General features: G+C 46.3%; 1 protein-coding gene across 1 annotated transcript; it reads right to left on the bottom strand.

The window, feature by feature from the left end:
* Positions 1–5,068: 5,068 nt before the first annotated feature.
* On the bottom strand, positions 5,069–12,494 carry dusp27 (dual specificity phosphatase 27, atypical). The gene is made up of 6 exons (XM_022762957.1): positions 12,446–12,494; positions 11,425–11,583; positions 11,114–11,232; positions 9,350–9,581; positions 9,013–9,230; positions 5,069–8,152 (listed from the first exon to the last, which is right to left on the bottom strand). Exons 2-6 carry the CDS (start codon positions 11,538–11,540, stop codon positions 5,370–5,372), a joined length of 3,468 nt encoding a protein of 1,155 aa, XP_022618678.1. The 5' UTR covers positions 11,541–11,583; positions 12,446–12,494; the 3' UTR covers positions 5,069–5,369.
* Between the last annotated feature and the right edge of the window lie 1,318 nt (positions 12,495–13,812).

Raw genomic sequence — 13,812 nt, 5'->3', positions numbered from 1 at the left:
TGTTTGTGATGATGTGAGACACGGGGAATTATCTCCCCCATATTTAACATTTAAAAAAAAACTCTGCGTTAATACAACCAACATGTTGCAGTTGCAGTTTACTGACACCAGATGGCGCTTGTTGTGGGGAGGGGGGGGGGGGGGGGGGGGGGGGGTAGGCCTGGGTGGTCAGTGTGTAGAGACGCCCCAGAGTCTCTTTCCGGTTTAACATCATGAAATTCAATCATAAAAATAATACAATGGTGATTATCAGACAGTGAAGTTTACAAGTCAGTTACACGTGTACCAGTTGTATCAGTTTCTACCCAAAACTACAATGTAAAGAGCGTCACTGTTTATTTTCTAGGACTTTACAGATACATGAAGTTATAATAACATTTAAATGTCTTGTTTATCCTGTAGGCCTACATATTATTCATACGTCTCAAGGTTTAAAGTTGAATTAAATTGCCACTTGCTCAATCAATCCAAACCCTCTGACAGTACTTGATCACAAGTTAATCATGGCCTCAAACTCATCAATTCTCTGTTTGGTGTTTCCTCTCCGGATCTTCCTGTAGGACACAGTTTTGTACTTGGATGGCTGCTGGCTGTCGTTCTTCGTGTCCTCCTCGCCGTTCATCTCAGGAGAGTTTTGACCTCCTTCCTCTTTGTCTCCTTTGTCCTCCTTTGCCTCCATCACAGGGCTCTCTGTACTGGGTAAGTTCTGGGTCGGACCGGGCTCTTTGTTGCCTTGTGTGGACACCATCAACTGGGCATCTGCATCCATCAGTGTCGCTCTGTTCTCCAGCCTGCAACCTGATGCCCGCAGACCTGGAAGTGGAAATATCTAATAAAATTATTTGAATTAAAAAGTAAAGCATGCAAGGTTTGTTTTTGCCAACCGTGTGAGTGTCATCTTTGTGGAATTTTAATTAGATTTTAATGAATGAATTAACTCTCTGACCTGAATCTCCACTCGCAGTAATTGTGTTCCAGCCGCTCATAGCTGCAGTTATATAACCTCTTCTCTACACTCTGAACATCCAGCTCCATACTGAAACACTCAGAGCACAATTAACTTAAGGTTTTAGGCGTACAAACAAATTAAAGGTTCGGACTCCCCGGGGAGAATTACATATTGAAGTCATTGAAAAGAAGAAAATACGTCCCCTGCAGCAAACACCTTATACAAATGTTAAAGCACTCTTACTTTTTTTTAATGAATATAAAAATATAAAACAATAATCAGTAATTGTGGCATGTAGAAGTTCTGCTCTCTTTTATTTGTGGGCTCACTAATCTGTTCTTTATATAGATCACACACTTTATGTCTATTTTGCACTTTGCAAATGAAGAAAATTGATTATTTTACACTGTAAAATATCATTCCTATCTGTGGGTGAGCTGATTTCATTTCAGATATAATCATACGTTCACATCTTACACCTTGAATTTACAAAACAACTGTTGGCTGAACTTAATTTCTTAGGTTAGTTTCATTTCCTGAATTATTTAAACTCTGCACAAATGCTGCACAGCTTCACCTGCTCACCTGCTCACCCAGGTGCTGAAGCTGAACCTGAAGCTGGTGTTGTTGTTGTTGTGTTGTGGAAGTTGCTCACAACACAATGGAAACATGGTGACCAACAGCGACCGCAGGTGACACCGTCTCAAGGACCTGAACTCTAGTGTTTCACAGCGTCGTAGGAGCACAAAGAGAAGAACCGGAGACGGCAGAATAGCAGCGGTTACCTGTGTGTCGCTCAGGTGGAGTCTCTCCGGAGGCGTCCTCCTCTGATGGATCCCTCAGACGCAGACGGACACGGACCGAGGGGAGGTGTGTGTGTGTCACAGTCGGAGCTGGAGCGTCTGTGCTGCTCAGAGACGACTCGTCCGGCTCTTTGTCGCTGCTCGGCGATGTGGGATAAACGTCCTCGCTCTGGTCTCTGGCAGCGACTGAGCCTCCCTCTCCATCTGTGAGCACCGTGTCACCTGCACCGTCAGCACGCAGCCTGTCAGAGAGTCCAAGCTCTTGTAGAGGTGATGCAGGTGATGCAGGTGATGCAGGTGATGCAGGTGATGCAGGTGATGGAGGTGATGCAGGTGATGCAGGTGATGGAGGTGATGCAGGTGATGCAGGTGATGCAGGTGATGCAGGTGATGCAGGTGATGGAGGTGATGGAGGTGATGGAGGGGATGCAGGTGATGCAGGTGATGGAGGTGATGCAGGTGATGGAGGGGATGCAGGTGATGCAGGTGATGGAGATGATGCAGGTGATGCAGGTGATGATTTCTGGGAGTCTGATTGATTGAGCTGATTTTCTGGCTCTTTTTCTTCTTCTGCATTTTTTTCTTGTCCTGCTGTCGTCTCCTCTTCTTCTTCTTCTTCTTCTTCTTCTTCTTCTCTGTCAAACTTTTGTTTTTTGTTTTCTTCCTGTACTTCCTCTTCTTCCCTTTCCTCCATCTCTTCTTCTTTTCTCACCACCTCCACTTCCTTGTCTTTAGTTTCATCATCCTCTTCTTCATCTGTCTCCCTGTCTTCTTCTTTCTCTTCCTCCTTTTCTTTCTCCATGATGTCATCCTTACTTCCTTCCTCTTTTCCCTCCACCTCCCTCTCTTCCTCTCTTTCTTCTTCCTCATGACTCTCCCTCTCTTTCTCAGCTCTGTCATTCTCTCCTCCTTCCTCCATCTCTTTCTTTCCTCCACCATCCCCTCTTTCTTCCTTCATTACCTCCTTTTCTTCTTCCTCCTTCTGAGTCTTTATTTCTTTCTCTCCATCTTTTTCTTCCTCCTCCATCACCTGCTTTTCTTCTACCTCTTCATCCACTGTGTTCTTCTCTTGTTCTTTTCTTCCTTCAATCTTTTCTTCTTCTTCTTCCTCTGTCTCTTCCTCCTCTGTCTGCCTCTGTTCTTTGTTTCTCTCCACCTCTTCTTCATCCTGTCTTTCTACCTCGACTGTCTGTCCAAGTTCTTTTAACCTTTTCTCTTCATCCTCATCTCTCCTTTCTGTCTTGTCCTCTTCCCTTCTTTCTTTCTCTTGTTGTCCTTGACTCTTTGATTTGTCCTTTTCCTCCACGTTTTCTTTTTCTTCTTTCTCTCCATCTACCTCATTTTCTTGCTCTTCCTCCTCTTCTTGCTTCTCTACATCTTCCTCTTCTTTTTCATCCTCTACCTCCTTTTCCTTCTCCATCACTTCTGCCTTGTCGTGTTCCTTTTCCTCTACCTCATCCCCCCTTTTTCCTTTCTCCTCCCGCTTGTTCTCTTTCTCACATTCCTCCTCTTTCTTCTCCTTTTCAATCTCTGGTTCTTCCTCCACACATGCCTCGTCTTCCTCTTCTTCTTCCTTTGCAGGTTCTTCTTCTTCTCCTTCAGTCGTCTCCTCCTCCACCACTTTTCTTGTCCTCTCTTCCTCCTCTTCTCTTACATCCACTTCTGTTTCTTTCTCCATGTCAATGCGTCCATCTTTTTCTCCTCCTTGCAGATCCTCCTGTTCTTTCTCTTCTTCCTCTCTCCAGTCTTCAGACTCTTGATCTTCTCCATCATTTTCCACCTTCCCTCCTTTCTCGTCCTCCATCATCATTTTTTCTTCGTCATTTTCTTGGACACTTTTTACCGTCTCGTCCTCGTCCATTGCTTCATCACTGTCGGGACTTTTCCTTCCTCTGACTTCAGACAACATCGGCTCCATCGTGTCCTCTAACGACAGGATGTCTCCGAACAGCCCGACCGCCTGAAGGACCCGAGACACGATGGAGTTGTCCTCCGGGTCCAGACTGTCCGGCATGTCTGCGGACATCCACCAGCTCGCCATCGTTTGTCGAACGCCTCAAACAGAGTGAAGGGAATAAACCTGAGTGTTATGAAAAGCCTCCACACTCTCAGAGGAGGATTTCATTCACGCAGCACACGTCAGTCCACAGTCTGCTGACCCGGAGGCCACGTTTTCAGCCTCATGCTTCGTGAACACACTCGGGTTTGTAGTGCTTTAATCTCTCCGGTAATAAAAGTAACCTTCATGTTTCAAAGCTCAAGTTTGAAAATGCTCCACACAAGACAGCAAGTTAAAACCAACAGATGATAAAATCATTAGAGTTCATGATAGAACAAATGCCTTATAATAATAATAATAATAATAATAAGAATATATATTATAAAAAACAAATGTCTCTGTTACCATGTTTCTGTTTGTCTCTGGATTAAAGTGAATATACAACAGCCTGTAGATCAACATTCCCTCATGGTTTATCCCCCTGCGGTATGTAAAGCTTCGCTATAAGACATGATGAGGGCCACGGTCTCACGTGTTTTGGCATTATGTCAACATGTCCCATCATGGCTGCAGTACACAGCTTCACCCTGTGACACCTGTGCTCAGGTGAACACCAGGAACAGTTAAAGATAAGGTTGAAAAACAACACTTAAGATTTGATAGAAGTAAATCTTAGTATTTATACATATCTGAAGATATCACAAGCAGTACTTGTTCTGTCCACTAGAGGGAGCTGCAGCGTGAGAAATACAGTCAGTGCACTCTCAAGACAAATCTCCTTTCTACAATCAAAACAAGAAATCCTCTTCCCTCAATGTACAAGGAAAAACTTTAACCTCAAAGTTAAATTACATAACAAATTGTTTCCACGGAGCCTCCAGCTGTTTGTTTATTGTAGCCAGTTTAATGTATGTATCGTGTTTATGTCATGTGACGTACAGATGGAGTCGTGGCTTCATGTTTTCTTGTGCATGTAAAGTAGGAAACAAGAAAGATTCATTTTAAATCAATTTTCTACTTCGTCAACTCTATTTTAAACATATATAAATTATAATATAACAGAAGGAACTGTGTCAATCAGATAAAGGTTATGTGACAGAAATATAAGCTACATAGCAATGTTATATAACTGATAAAGATATTTTATTTCTGCATCATCACTTCTTCTTCTTCAGTTTGTTGTTGTACATTGTGAGTTTGTGTTATTGTGTGTTAAGGTGTGATTTTGTTTGTTTGTTTCTGTTTTGATGAAGCTAATAAATTAAAAACCAAATCACCAACTCGTCATTTATCAGAATATTTATTGCAATAATAAAATAATAGAACAGTACAAATAGGATTTTCTTTCATCATCTCGTATGAAAATACATTTCATAGTGTATTTCATGATGAGTTACATTCAACAATGGTGCAACTGAGAACTTATTAATATGAATACAGGCTCTGAACATTCATTGTAGTTATACTGTGATGCATGATGAGCAGGTAAAGGTGCGTATTTCCCTACAGATGTAAATACTTGTAAATACAGATGTTCACAATTTGAAAAAAATGAGTTTCTCTCATGACATTCAGATAAAACTGGCTGCAGCAGAAACCTCCCTGCATCAGGTGTTTTCTAAGATTCACTCCGACCGTGTGACTTTGCGTCTTGCTGTGCTCTCCAAGCGGCGAGCACCTCGTCGTCCTCGGCCTCCGCCGCCGCCCGAGCTCTGATCCTCTGCCTGGTTTGGGCGATGAAGGTGGCGATATCCTCCTCCTCCTCGTCTGCATTGGCCACCGCCCTTCGATCGCTCCTCCCTTCTGTCCCGCTGCTCTCATATCGTGAATGGTGACCGAACTTCCTCTTGGTGGAGAAGTCGCTGTAGCTCTCCGCCCCCTCGTCGCTGTCGTTGGACGCCCCGTACGCCCTCCTCGCCTGGCTGTAGCTGTGGGACTGCGTGAACCCGTTGCAGGAATATTCTGCGTCTTCACTCGACAGATCCTCACGTAACCTTGATCTGTACCTGGAGCCGTACATTTCCTCGTCTTCCTCGCCGGCAGCATAGGACGCCCTGCGGCTCGAGAAATCAAATTCAGAAGCAGAGGCATCGAGATCATCGTAGGGATCCTCTGACGGACCGGCGTCCATCTTCCTTTGAGGAGGCCGGACGCTTTCCAGCCAGTCGTCGACGCTGGTGTTCTTGTCTTTCTCCAGGGCTGGGTTGAGATTCAGGCACCCAGAGAGACCGTAACTCCTCTTAGGTTTCTCCTTTTTCTTTGTCTCTGCAAGAAACTCCTCCTCTTTCTTCTTTCTCTCCTCCTCCTCATCTTCATCCTCCTTCGGTTTCTTTTTCTTGTACATAGTGCTGCGCTTGTTGTCCTCCAAGATCTTCTTCTTTTCGTAGGTAGCCATCTTGTCTCTCATCCCAGACTTGATCTCCTTGTCCATGGCATCCAGTTTGCCCAGGTTGACCTGGTCTTGGAAGAGGCTGAAGAGGGGGACGCTGGTGGTGGTGATCTTGTTTTTCTTGGAGCCCAGGGTGGAGCCCAGGGTGGAGCCCAGGGTGGAGCCCAGTGCCGAACCTCTACCACTGAGACCTGAGATGCTGCTGGACCCGCCACCTGAGAGGACTGATGCTGCCCTGCCACGACCCTGGGACAGAGCGCTGGAGTAGGAGGCGCCGCTCAACAAGGACGCTCGGTCATCTTCCACTCCCCTGCCAGAAACCACACTTCCTGCACCGCCATAGCTAAACTCAGATCCTGCGCGTGACGGAGGAGGCAGACTCATCTCGTCCTGCTTCTGTTTGATCGTTTCAGAGACGACGTTCGCGATCCAGTTCTGGATGCTGGCCAGATTGACCATCGGCTCGCCTCCTGGGCCCTGGACGGTGGGCACCGGGAGGATGGGAGGAACCGGGGACACGGGATTGAGTGGAACTGCAGATTGTGCTGATCTTGTGCTACGAGGTTGTGAAACCGAGGATATGACGGACGACCTGCCGCTGAGCATGGACATGTTGTCATCGTTGGCGACGCTCGGTGGGCCGGCAACCCCGGCTCCAGCCCAGAAGGCGGAGAGAGGTATCGTACCTCCGCTGACGCAGCTCTCCGCCTCCCAGCCACACATGGACTGACTTTCTTCTAAGGTTTTCTTTGAACGCTCCAGAATCTCCTCGCGTCGTTGCCTCCTTTTGACCGTGGCCGAGTCCTCGCCTCGACTCATCTCTAAAATCTCGCTCGTGTTCTCTTCCCCGAGACGCTTCTGCTGCCTCAGCTTCCACGACTGGTACGCCGTCAGGTTGACATCTTGGAAAGATGGTGTCTTTGCTTCTCCCTCGCCCTCACCTTTCTCTCCCTCTGCTACAGAACTCTTCTCTCCATCCTCTCGATCTTTCTTGTTCCAGCCAAACTGAATCCGCTTGACGCGCCAACGCTCCAGTGGCGTCATCTTCTCCTTGTTTTTCTGGCAGAAGTTGTACATGGAGCTGGTGTCGGAGAGGATACTCTCCACTTCCTCATCGATGTTCTTCTTCCCTCCCTCTGTGGCGGTGCTCTCGCTGCCTTCGTCGTCCTCTTTCTTGCGGTAGCGAGCGGCGGCTTGTTCCTCGATTTCCTTCAGCCGCTGTTTCCAGAGGTCAGAGTAGCTCGTGCAGCTGGAGGTGGACATGGCGTCTGAAGGTGGGCGTCTGTTGCGACGCTTCAGCCGCTCTTTCACAGCTCGTACGTCCTCGCTGGTGACGCTCTCCACATCTGCATCTACGCCTTCCGCCATCTTCTTTGATTGGCCGCCCGCAAGAGACTCCTCCTCCTCCCCGTCACTGTTGAGCTGCGCCTCCCACCACTCCTCACTTTGGTATTTCTCATTTCTCCTCTGCCAGTCGCGGATCATACCGTCAAGCCCCTCCTCCTCGTCCTCCTTGCCCTCGCCCTCAGGTAGGACAATCTCCTCTTGAGCAGCGGTTGATCCCTGGCCGCCCGGCCCGTTCTGCGCACCAATCAATCCACTCCTGAGCGCCGCGGCGGCTGCAGAGGAAGCAACGCTGCTCATCACACTTTCGCCATCCTCCTCCTCCTCCATCATGATGGACTGAGCTTTTACCCCGATCATACTCTGCTCTTCCTCTTTATCAGTATCATCATCGTCATCTCCGTCTTCGTTGAAGATGCGAGCGCGGGTGCGAGCGTCGATCACAGAGCACTGGCTGAGTGTTTCGTCGTCGTCGTCGCGCTCCTCCATCAGGTTCTCGTTGAGCTCTCGCAGCTGCTTCAGGAAGCCTTCGTTGGGGTTGATGGCGCGCTTCTTCCTCATGGAAGTCAGGGCCTCCATGATGCTCATGTGTTGGAAAATCATCAGGTAGGACGCCACCAGGACAGCAGAGCGACTGACGCCCATCATGGAAACCACAAGAACCTTTCCTGAAAGCAAAGAAAAATGGTGATTACAGCTCGACTGAAAACGGCTTTTAAGGCGAAAACTGAAATATTTTAGAGTTTCTAATCACATGTCATTTATTATCTGTTTATACAGCAGCATCGTAGTTCGTTTTGATGTCCTCGTTTTTAATGTCAAAAACTAAAATTCAAGATTTCTGCCTGAAGCATTTTTTCGTCAGGATCATTTCAGGATGAATATTTTTTACTGAAAAGCAAAAGTCCAAGAGCTAAAAACAGACGGAGTGATGGTGTTTGGCCTGGAAGGCGCTGAGAGCTGCAGTTGTTTCTGCTGACGTCTCCGTGAATCAGCTGCAGTTACAAAGAATAAGAGACAGTGACTGTAACGAGTCGCTCTTCCAGGAACATAGAAGTTCTCTGTATGTCCATGAAACACTTCTCAGAAACTGGGAAATCACTGAGACGTTTCCGGTGAGCTGTTTGTGATCTTTCACTGCGTCACTGCCGACCCCCGCCCAGGGACACACTGATAATAAGTCTGCTTTTGGCTAAATCTGGTGAAACAGAGGTATTGTGTATCGTCCCATGTTAAGTAAATAATGAAAGAAAGAAAGAAAGAAAAAAACTCTGGGAATCTCAGAACAACAACAAATCCGTTCTCTGTTGTCGAGTTGTTTTTAAACATTAGAAAATTGAGGTTAAAGCAGTTAATGAAATAAAACCATGAGGTTTAGAGGGAAAATGTCTGAACTCACAGACGTATGAAACATGAGACAACTACACCAGTTTATCCTGTGGAGTTGCTTTAAAACCACTTTATTAAATTATAAAGCAGTGAAAAAGATGAAACTCATCATCATCATCATCATCATCATCATCATTACCTCTGTGCGTCAGCAGAGCCTCGTCCAGGAACTCGGCGGTGGATCTGAAGTGCACTGAGATGTCGGCGTCGGGGAAGTCGTCCACCTCGATGCCCATGTACTGGATGTTCATTCCGGCGTAGAAGGACTCGCCCGTGTACACCCCTGTGCCGTGGGCGGTGTTAAGGATGTGGGTGATGCCCATTCGCTTCAGACGAGCCTTGTTGACCGCGACTGATCTGAGGAAGAAAACAGACTCGTAACTCCCCCACAAAAAAACACTGATTGTTCCAAGAGAAGGAAAGAAAACAAGGTTGTTTTGACTTTTGTAAGACGCGGCTTCCGAGTGGAGACTCACTTCTCTGCGATGAAGATGTTGGAAAACACCTCGTCCACTGGGTTGACGGGAGCCTCCAGGCGGTCCTGCACCATGGCCCTCTGGATGTCCAGCACGCAGGGGGTGTTGTAGGGGCTGCGGTCGTCGATCATGTCCCTGACCCGGTTGTAGAGATCCTCCACCATCAGCTGCTCGGCGGTTTCCAACATGGACTCCGGGACGGACTCGGCACGCACGCTTCGAGGCGGCAGCTCTGAGGACAGACACCGTGACCAACTCGTGAGGGAGGGTTATAACTGAAACCAGGCAGTGGTGGAGCCGTACACAAGCCAGCTCTGGCCCGTATCCGGCTCGGCGTCAGGGGTGCAAACCAGGACCAAAAACTACAGTGGGCCAGATCTGGGCCGGTGTCAGAACCCAGAATCAAACCAGTGTGCACTCAAGCCAACAGTAGAGTCACATTCATTTACGACTTCCAGGGGAGTTGATCAAAAAAAATATAGATGATCTTTGTTGTCATGGTTACAATAACAACCAAGAACGGTCCCGGATAATAGAAACAATGTAAACTGCTATATTCACATGGGAATCGAACACCGCTCTTTCCTGTCGTAATTACTACGACCACTACATGTCGCCTAGCAACAACACCTAACGATGGGTGATAATAACCTGCAGCACAGACGACCCGTGGGCTCGTTTCTGTACAGTAAGCAGTTAGCTTAGGTTAGCTTAGGTTAGCTTAGGTCAGCTATAAGACTGGAAACCAATGGAAACAGCGAACATGTCTGTGTCCACAGGAAACAATCCACCTAACCACATCTTTGTTTATTTATGTTAGTCTTAAAAAGTGACCCTTCATTAAGATGTTTGTTTTTCTTTTTGTTAAAGATGTTTTTGCTTCTGTGTCTTCTGCTGGAAAAATCAGTGTCTGCATCACAGCGCTGAGATTGATCCTCCCTGGTCTAACTGTTACCTGAGGCCCGACTCAGAGCTCGGAGCACTGACAGCAGAGGAAGGTCTCCAGATCCATAATGGAGCCTGTGCCATCAGTGAACGTACAGTATGTGAAGGGTTTTATTCTCCAGTAGCAGGTACCGTCTGTTCAGAACAGATCTGATTTCTCTGAGCTACATGAGGAGCACAGCTTCACAAGCGGCACCTCATCAATGCAGACATCGCTGTAATCATCAGAGACCATCGTTCTCCCTCCAGATGAAACATGTATTGTCCATTAAGCAGCCGCTGATGTAATGAAATACCAGCGGAGACGTCTGAAACAGGAGCTGCTCTCTGGTGTGTCAGGCTAATTTCCCCAATCAGCGCCACGCCGCTCCTCCAACGGGCAGCGTCTCCATCTGCTAACGAGCCGCAGGAATGAGACATGACTTCACTGGAACCGAAGACAATTGGACCAAATTATAGTTGCTGAACCAGGACGTGGAAATCATGTTTCCAATGGCTGCATTAGTATGAGGAGTGAAGAGCTCTTCAGATAAACTGTGTGGAGTTTGGCCCTGTCCAACATTTCAGACTGAACCTCAGATTCAGATTCAGATTCTTATTTTGGATCAAATATTTACTGATATGATCTGAGAGCAACACGTCCTCCAGCTCCTAATGAAGCCTGAACTCCAGGACTCTGCTTGACTTTAATGGTGCAGTTATAGAAAGAATCTGTGATGAAGTGACAGTGAGCCGTTGATCAGCAGCTGATCAATACTAAAGGATGAAAAGTAATGTCATGTTTTCTGCAGCACAGTTTTTCCCGCTCGTTTGTCTCACCCTCGTTGATGATCTTCTTGGCGGCGATGGCTGAGGAGAGGTGGATGGGCTCCATGAAGATGCTCGCGGCGTCAGAGCCTGAGATCATGGAAAACCTGGACTCAGATACCTTGGAGAAACTGAGAGAGAGAGAGAGAGAGAGAGATGATGATGATGATGCACAGCCCCTTATTGATTTTATCTTATTGAAATAAAATGTTCACAGTTTATCTGGATGAACATCTTCAAGTTTTTAAATTCATCGGATGAAATGTGCGTCACGTTTCTTTCCCCGTGGCGTGCTGTTGGAGCGAGTTAAGGTGCTCTCCTACCTGGGGGAGGGGCAGCGGAGGTAATGAGACTGGACTCCTCTGATGCTCCTCTCCTCCTCGTCTCCGTCGGGAACCGTCTGATCCGCGTGCTCCCCGTTCTCACTGGCCGACGCCATGGCAACAACAATCCCGCCTCCCTGCTAGTGAGACTGGTTCCCTCTGTCCAAACACACAAACATGACTGTCTCAGATTCCTCCTTTATCCTGAGAATAAAAACCAACACTGCACCTTGCACTTCTGAATTTATCTACATTGATTAATGAATTTATTTATCTATAAACTTCTTAATCGGGTCAGTTGGAACCTGAACTCATGAAGAGACGAGCTGGAGTTAATCACAGCTGCTCTGTAGCAGATAACTGAGGCTGGGAAGAAGAAACTAACAACAGAAAGTGTCTCCGTCATGTTCTGAGTGATGGAGCTTCAGCATTTATTTTCAGGCTTTGGTGGGAAACAGAACAGAGGAGTGACGAGCTCCTTCACAATGTGTGTGACTTATAATTCAAGCATCACCGTGTCACTCAGAGAGAGGACACGCGTGAGCTCTGTGGACCTCAGCGTGAGACATGATCCCGAAAAAGACAACATGTCTTCAGATAAAAGGACGGTTTGATGAAAGACGTGGAGACGCAGATCAATCACGTCACTGTCAGAGATTTCTGCTCCTGTCCCACATTTCAAAACCACCGACAAATTAAAGGATTTCTAGGATTTAAAAGAGAAAAACCTACAAGGTTTTCAAAATTATGTTGCTGTATCAGTGTGAAGAGTGTGTGTGTGTGTGTGATATGAGGCCTTCCAGTGGGTCTATATTTAGCTGAAGTGACAGCTGCCTCAGAGCTCGTCAGGCCTGAGAGCAGCAGCTCAAAGGCCGAACAGCTTCAAGCTTTAAACAACACGAATCAGGAGTGTGAAACCTCACACACACTCACACACACACTCACACACACACACACACACTCTGGCTCTCCTTCATATAAAATCATTCATCTGTGTGTGTGTGTGTGTGTGTTTTCTTACCTCTGTTCAGGCGGCGGTCGCTCACACTGGAGGTCGTCTGGTCTGAGGCTGATGGCGGCCGGACTGACACAGGCTCCTAAAGTTAGAGAGTCTCCCCCCCTCTCTGAGTCCTCCCCCGCCTCCCCCGCCTCCCCCACCAGGCCTGTGGAGGCCCTGACACCCGACACCACAGCTTCAGGTAACCGAGGACTTTCACTTGAGTAAAAGACTTCAGCGGTTTTTACACTTTTTATTTTTTCTACTTTTCACTCGTCTGCGTTTATCTGCCAGATTCAGATTTTAATGTTAATGTTAATCATTATCATCACACATTTGCTAATTTCTTATTTTTTTCTTGCCTTTGTCGTTTCCTCTTTTCTTACTTCTTCCATTCTTTTATTTTAGTTTTTATTCTGTGCCTGATTTCTCTCCTTTCATTCAGTGTTTTCTTCTTCAGATCCTGCCTGTGTTTATCTCCAGTCAGCTGATTATCCTCTATTTATAACAGCAGAATGCAGCTAATTTAAGTCACACGCTCTCTCTCCCTCGAACCCACCGCTATGAGCTCATCTCGTGTGTTGTTCATTTGTAATTTAAGACTAATTAAATGGATCCATGAGTTTTTGTTTTTTTTTTAAAGTGGAGACAAATTATTTTATATTTCTGAATATTTCCAGCAGAAAAGTAAAACCTGTGAAACAACATTTAAACCTCTTATTTTCCCTCTTTTTATTCCCAGAGTTCATTCTTTTATATTTTATTTATATTCATATTATATTTATTCTTATATATTTTTAAAATTATAGTAATTCTGTTGGATGAAAGAAGTCGTGTCAGTGAAGTGGTCTTAGCGAGCTAACGCAGCTAGCCTAGCTAGCCTAGCTAAACATTCCCACTTCTGTATGAAAGCAGATGTTTCCATTTGTAAATCATCATCAGCATCAAAAACATTCACCACAACTGTGAATCCCGTTCGTATGAAATAACTCGGCGTAAGAAAAATAAATTCTGGAGCGAATCACAACGGGTTACATTTTATTTTCCACATTCCAGAACAGAACAGAAGAATCTATAATATTGAGTTAATCTGAAGCTCAGATGAACAAACCTCTTGTGAAGGTGACGGAGAGACGGTTAAGTTAAAAACAAAATGTCAACGGTCGACCGTTAGCACGAGACCGACACACAAACCTTTCACAGCTCAATATAAAAGTCACGACTTCTCTGCTGCGTCTCTGCTTCCTGGTAGAAATGATAAACCCTGCACACACTCAGCTGCCGTTTCACTTTTTATTGCATTGAAGAGAAATGTGAAGAAGAAAGTTCTTCAGTTCCATGTTGAACTGAAACGTCGTCTAGTGGCTTGTGTCACAGTAAAAAGGTGAAAA

The sequence above is a fragment of the Seriola dumerili genome, unplaced genomic scaffold (genome assembly GCF_002260705.1).
Source record: "Seriola dumerili isolate Sdu_G_001 unplaced genomic scaffold, Sdu_1.0 BDQW01000457.1, whole genome shotgun sequence".
Classification (NCBI taxonomy): Eukaryota; Metazoa; Chordata; class Actinopteri; order Carangiformes; family Carangidae; genus Seriola; species Seriola dumerili.
Note: the sequence above shows the minus strand (reverse complement) of the source record. Positions and strands in the feature narration are given on the sequence as shown.

Coding starts and splice junctions, on each gene's coding strand:
- dusp27 (XM_022762957.1), bottom strand. CDS start 11,540: ATGGCGTCGGCCAGTGAGAACGGGGAGCACGCGGATCAGACGGTTCCC. Junction 11,233..11,424: donor CTCCGCTGCCCCTCCCCCAG/GTAGGAGAGCAC, acceptor TCTCTCTCTCAG/TTTCTCCAAGGTATCTGAGT. Junction 8,153..9,012: donor GGCTCTGCTGACGCACAGAG/GTAATGATGATG, acceptor CTTTGCTTTCAG/GAAAGGTTCTTGTGGTTTCC.